The following is a 6856-nucleotide window of genomic DNA, read 5'->3' as shown; positions in this document are numbered from 1 at the left end:
TCCAGTGCTTTAAATAGTGGCAAACTGGAACTGTTTCACACATTCTTCATAAAATGCCACAAGATTTGTTTGAGGGCAAATAAATAACCCTAGCAAGCAGATTTATTGAATAAAAGTGACTTTACAAAGTAGAGACATTCTATTGAGTTATACTTTTCGTCCATAGTTGGAATCAAAACAGTGAGTCCCGATCTGTTTTATTTAAATTAAGAATCTTGCAGTGCTTGCAGTGGCAAAATCTACTTGCTCCAAAAGATCTGTTGGCCACAGCAGATTTTCACACTTCGCTGATTTTAAATAGAAGTGTGCGTGCGTGCGCACGTGTGTGTGGACTTGCTGTATGTGAGCTGATGAAAGCAGTAAATGCCCTGGATGCTTCACTGTGTTTTGTTACCGCTCACTGGTTGACAGTGGTGCCCCATTCAACTAGCCCAGAAGATTGGAGACATTTCCATTGCTTTCGAGTAGCTTCTCGCAAGTTTCCAATGCAGGACAAGCGGCAGGTGAGACACGTATATGTACTCGTTCATGTAGGCGTACCAGCCCGGCCCGTTGTTGGGAGAGCTACACCACGGCCAGGGTGTACTCACGGGGAACTTATTATTTTGGCATTTTTAAACAACAGTCACAAAATATGTCCCTTGTCCTTGCAGCGCTGGACAAGCTGGCATATTTTCTGTCTCTCATAGGGTTTTGTGTCAGCGTGTCTTCCAGCTGGCTCAAATGAATCTCGAGTCAGAGCCAGCAGTCTTTTCTAAATTACAATATGATTCCTGAGGTTTAGGGTTTGAGTAAAATTCTTTTTGATCAACACCTGGACATCTGACACTCGTGTGTTCTACTCTTCTGTCTTCATTTGAGCCTCTTTTGGTTCAAGTGCAGTCTTTTAATGTTGTTGTTCTTTACTGTAGGGGTGATCAAAGAAGAAGGATCCGAACCAACCATCACAATGCGAAGGTGCCTAAAGGTATGCCATGTGTTTGCATTGGTGCTGTGTATGTCAGCCAGGGAGGACTTTGACTGGGCGAAGACTGAAAGAACGTCTTTCTATTATGGGACCTTCCCAACAGGTAAGTGTCCAAACATCAACCTCCTTTTTACCAAAAATCCTAAACATCAAGGAGTAGCGAATGTCTTTTGCATAGTTGTTTCAGGCATTTTCAAAACCATGGGAGTTTAACTGGACATTTTCAAAATGCTGTCACTGTCCACAACAATGGACGCAAAATATCCTACAATTCAGCAAAATATCCTACAATTCTTCAATTCGTCAAACAATTCTTAAAAAAAAAAAAAATAACAACAACAAAAAACGCTGATAATCATTCAATATATATTTTTGATGAAACACAGGGGCAGGGCACTGATAAACTAACAAAACATATTAAGTATTTAAAAATGTTTTGAAATAAATGAAAAAAACATTGGGGGCAAAAAAGTGTAAAAATGATACCAGTTTGCATTTGGATCATACCACATCACAAAGTATTTACATTTTGACTTGTTTTAACATCAGTATTGCACCAATAATTTAATAGTATACGAAGTCAATATTATTTGGTCTTTCTTTGTGCAAGTAAAAAAAAGTCCCCAAATCACCAAGTCATTTGTTTTGGAAACCTGCCATGCCACTTCACATTGATGATCTAGAATACTACTTAGTATAATCATCAACTGTGAGAGAAGATGTCAATGAGTTCAACAGAATGAATATGAAATAACGTATTTTCCGGACTATTAGGCGCTTTGGAATGTAAAAGGCGCACCTTCAATGCATCGCCTATTTTAAAACTGTTTTAATGGATAGGGCGCACCGCATTATAAGGCGCATAGAATAGAAGCTACAATAATGGCTGCGGTTGCGTTATGCATCCACCAGATGGTGCTACGCTAAAACAAATACTTGACAATACAATACAGTTTTATTTTTATAGAGCTTTCACAACCGGTGCAGCTGTAACAAACCGCTTGACAAAACATTTAAAATACTACATCCAAGAAATCCGAATATTGAGCCATATATAAGGCACATCGGATTATAAGGCGCAATGTCAGCATTTGAGATAATTGAATGATTTTTGGTGCGCCATATGGTGTGGAAAAATACGGTAATTAATAATTTGTATTAAAACTGAACTATAAAAATACTCATAGGCAGGGGTGGGCTGTCACTCGGGAATTTGGGGAAAATGACGCGTCAATGACTATTTTTCAGCGCATTACAGCCGGCGGCTAAAACCACCACCACACACGGTCGTTGAAGAATATTATTGGCCGAATTTTGGCCCCATTACGTGCCTCCTCTCAGGCTTCAGTCTCATAATTTGCAAGTGTATCAAAATTCTACCTTCACAAAGGTATTACTGCAGTAGGAATTGAACAATATGCAGATTGTAGTGGCTGAGAAAGTAGCTAATCTAAATAGGGCAAACAAAGTCTTAGAAGCACAACATTAACAATCATTTGCCTATGATGAAAAATTATGCAAAAGAGTAATTCGAGTGATTTTCTCTGCAGGTTTTACCTGGGGGGCAGGCAGTTCTGCTTATCAGACCGAGGGAGCTTGGAACGTCGATGGCAAGGGAATGAGCATCTGGGACGCATTTTCCCATAAAAAGGGGAAAATATTTCAAAATGAAACTGGGGATTCCTCGTGTGATGGGTACTACAAATTTAAGGTGAGAAAACCCTAAAATGAATATTCAGTGTTTAAGGATGTCTGTAGCGGTACAATATTGTTCCTCACTTTTGTCCCTTCATTGCACTGATTGTAAATGCATCGAAGACACCAACCCTTAGACAAATGAACCTGGGTAGGTTGTGAAAGTCTGCTCAACCCTTTTCATGCCCCCTGACGGCCTGATAACATGATAAGCTGTCCACTGTAGCAACCACTGTCCCTGAAAGGGTTAAAATATTTCACACTTAACCTTTAATGTATTTTTTTTCTGAATGGTATAAAAGGCAAAAATGTGACATTGTAATGTTGTGTGCTGCTTTTTTGAAGGACGACATTAATTTAATGAAAGACATGAAGCTGAATCATTATCGTTTCTCCATCTCCTGGCCAAGAATTTTACCAAGCGGAATCAAAGGTAATGCACACACATTAATTTGGCAGGAAGGATTTGCCAGTGTGGTGGCACGGTGGGGGACTGGTTAGCACGTCTGCTTCATAATGCAGAAGTGCAAGGTTCATCTGCAGCCCCCAGCCTTCCTCTGTGGAGTTTGCATATGTTCTGCCCGTGTCTGCGTGGGTATTCTCTGGGCACTTGGGTTTCTTCCCACATTCTCAAAAACAGATCCCTCTGAATTGACCCTTGTTGTGATTGTGAGTGTGAATGGTTGGTTGTCTCTGTGTGTGCCGTGCGATTGGCTGGCAACTAGTTCAGGGTGGACTCCGCCTACTGCCCAAAGACGGCTGGGATAGGCTCCAGCGCACCCGTGACCCTTGTGAGCATGAAGCGATTCAGATAATGGATGGATGGGTGGATGTGAAAGTTATACATAAAAATATTGATCCAATTTTTCAAATAATAAATGGATTAGCTCCACATAAAAAAAATTGCTTTGTTAGATTGTTCCAAAAAGTTCGATTTTGTCTGTTGAACCCAAAAGATTTTGTTATTTGGCCTCCCCGTGTTCCAGTGGTTAGCGCGTCGACCTCACAGTGCAGAAGTACCGGGTTCAATCCTGGCTCCGGCCTTCCTATGTGGAGTTTGCATGTTCTCCCCATGCCTGCGTGGGTTTTCTCAGGGTACTCTGGTTTCCTCCCACATTCCAAAACTTGCATGGCAGGCTAATTGAACACTCAAAAAAAATTGTCCCTAGGTGTGAGCGTGAGCGTGGATGGTGGTTCGTCTCTGTGTGCCCTGCGATTGGCTGGCAACCGGTTCAGGATGTCACCTGCCTACTGCCCGAAGACAGCTGGGAAAGGCTCCAGCACCCCCCGCAGGCCCTTGTGAGGATAAAGCGGATCAGAAAATGGATGGATGGATAGATTTTGTTATTCGTGCATCAACTTAAAACAAGCACATACAATGCAATTATAAATACTGTATAGTATTGCAAAGGCATGTTTTTTTGAAAGTCCAGAACATATCAAATGATTGACTTCATTACTTGCCACGTGATTGTATGAATCTGTTTCAGGTGAATACGTCAATGAAAAAGGAATTAAATATTACAATGACCTGATCAACATGTTGCTGGAAAATAAGATCACACCCATTGTTACTTTGTATCACTGGGATTTACCACAGGTTGACAACAAATTGATGACATTTATTTTTGAATTTTGGAAAAATTTATTACAACCTGAAAAAAAAAGAAAACAATCTGAGATGTTTTTATTGTTGACCCCTCCAGGTGTTCCAGGACAAATATGGTGGCTGGCAGAACGTCAGCATGGTCAACTATTTCAACGACTTTGCCAATTTATGCTTTGAAAGGTTCGGCAGCCGAGTAAAGTATTGGATCACATTCAACAATCCCTGGGTACGTAAGACCAAAGATGACACGCTGCCTTCGCTTCCATGAAAATGGAATTGTCGTAGAAGGGCTTGTGTTTCCAGTCGATTGCTGTGGAAGGATATGAAACGGGGGAACATGCACCAGGCTTGAAGATGAAAGGAATGGGAGCTTACAGAGCTGCACACCATATCATCAAGGTATTTCATTTCAAGTGTTTGTGTCTTTGCCAAGTCCGATTTCCACAAAATCTGTACCCATGGCAAATGCAATTCTTGGTGTCTACTTGCATTCCTTCTGATGATTACCATGACTCGGATGACAGATACTCGACACAGATCTAAATTCAGTCCATATACTCTAATCCAAGCCCCTTTCTTTAAAACCATTTGCAAAAGTCTGCAAGTCAGGACATTCTACTAAGTTCAGGTGACATACAGGTGACTTGAGTCTCGGGGTGCAGCACTGAATTTAATGACAACTCATCATAAACGTCATAGGTGCCCCCAGACCCTTTTTACCCGGGCATATGGCCCAGTAGCAATGAGCTGTCCCCCAGGCGCGGACTGACCATGGGACTGACCGTCAACTAAAATCCAATAAAAACCAATGAGCTTGACTAAATGTGATAAAAACTAACAAGTGCGAATGAAAGTGGACTTTAAAAATATGGTTAAAATTAGCACTAATGCGCAGTTGTTGGTATGTTGCAGCAACCACCTGCAGTGTTTCCCTCCATTCATTCATTTGTGACCACTGCTCACGATGGACCTTCTTGTCCTCTCCACTCTCCTCCCAGGCTGGTTATGTGTCAAGTGGCACCGGCAGGCGGACCCCACCTCTGATAGACAGCTTAAATTGGTCTAGGTCAGGGGTCGGCAACCCAAAATGTTGAAAGAGCCATATTGGACCAAAATAAACAAAAAACAAATATGTCTGGAGCCACAAAAAATAAAAAGCCTTATAATGAAGGCAACACATGCTGTATGTATCTATATGAGCTATATTAGCCTGCTATCAACATGACTAAGTTGGCTACAAATACATAAACGAGCATTCATGATTAAAAGCTTTTTTCCTCCTGCAGTTCGTCCTATAGAGGAGGGGTGCCCAAACCTTTTTGACGGAAGATCTACTTTTCGAACATCCAACCTCCTGCGATCGACCTGTTACCGCACACGCACGCATACGCACACACTTACACACGCATGCTGTAATGAGTGACAGCCATAACAGCCGCTGAGATGAACGAGGCACGGGATGCACTTTCGCAGCGTGCTAACCATCGTAGCTCACGTCTAACCGTTTAAAAATGCTTCTCTTGGCCGCCCAGATTCCCATTCTTAGCAAGTACCCTCTGTGAATCGTACAGGAAAGGCAGCTTTTTTTTTTAACAACAGCCCCCTGACTGACATCCCACCCTGCGAATAGAAACGTGTGTCGCAGCCTATGATGCAAATATTCATTGACATTTAATATTTATTCGACACATTTTTACAGCATCGGAAAACGTTAGTAATGTTTGTGTCATATTTGTCTTCTGACAGAAACCATATTAAAACAAAAAATATATTTCATTCCCATCTTTTTCCATTTTCAAAGATTTTTTTAAGCTCTAGGGGGGCCACTGGGGGGCGCTAAAGAGCCACATGCGGCTCGAGAGCCGCGTGTTGCCGACCCCCGGTCTAGGTCAATGACAAAACTCTAAAAAGTCATTGCAATGACACGTGGGGCATCGGAGAGATCCCTACTAGCTAGACCTGTTGAAAATATGGAAGCACATCAATGTGACACTCGCATATGGGACAAAACAGTCTGTATAGTATCCGTTTGCATTTATTTGCACAGAACAGATATGTTCTGTTATTAACCATGCTGCAATAAGTTAGTCCTGTTCTGACAGTGATTATTTCTCCTATATTCGGAGAGTAATACATTTGCCTGTCAAATGCTAAAATTGTTATCAAAGCCCCCCCCCCAACACACACGCACACACACACACACACACACACACACACACACACACACACACACATGCACAGTGGAGTTGGGGTTGTGTGTGTATGTGGGTGTGTGTGCAGGAGGAACCAGATATAGTAGAGCAATGGTCCTCAGCTTTTTTTTCTGCCATGGACTGGTTCATGTTGCAACTGCAATTTCAATGGACCGGCAACCATCAGTTAAATTCCTGCCATGGTGATCAAGTCCATTGAGGGCATATACCCTCACCAGCCACTTTATTAGGTACACCATGCTAGTAATGGGTTGGACCCATTAGACCCAGAACTGCCTCAATTCTTTGTGGCATAGATTCAACAAGGTGCTGGAAGCATTCCCCAGAGAGTTTGGTCCATATTGCCATGATGGCATCACACAGTTGGCGCCG

General features: G+C 42.1%; 1 protein-coding gene across 3 annotated transcripts in view; it reads left to right on the top strand.

The window, feature by feature from the left end:
• The first annotated feature begins 441 nt into the window (after window positions 1-441).
• Window positions 442-6856, top strand: part of LOC109514283 (lactase-like protein) — a 12182-nt gene continuing 5767 nt past the window's right edge. For 2 of the 3 annotated variants that reach the window (XM_019867220.1, XM_019867222.1), the window contains exons 1-7: window positions 537-831; window positions 912-1070; window positions 2518-2678; window positions 3008-3095; window positions 4153-4262; window positions 4369-4497; window positions 4575-4670. In XM_019867220.1, coding sequence (XP_019722779.1) covers window positions 950-1070; window positions 2518-2678; window positions 3008-3095; window positions 4153-4262; window positions 4369-4497; window positions 4575-4670 — 705 coding nt within the window. In that variant the 5' untranslated portion in view covers window positions 537-831; window positions 912-949. Of the gene's footprint in view, window positions 504-536; window positions 832-911; window positions 1071-2517; window positions 2679-3007; window positions 3096-4152; window positions 4263-4368; window positions 4498-4574; window positions 4671-6856 lie in introns of those variants that run through there. The other variant, XM_019867221.1, reaches the window with a different exon arrangement.

Source organism: Hippocampus comes, unplaced genomic scaffold (assembly GCF_001891065.2).
Source record: "Hippocampus comes isolate QL1 unplaced genomic scaffold, H_comes_QL1_v1.1 scaffold2, whole genome shotgun sequence".
In the NCBI taxonomy this organism is placed as follows: Eukaryota; Metazoa; Chordata; class Actinopteri; order Syngnathiformes; family Syngnathidae; genus Hippocampus; species Hippocampus comes.
This window is presented reverse-complemented; position numbering and strand designations above follow the sequence as displayed.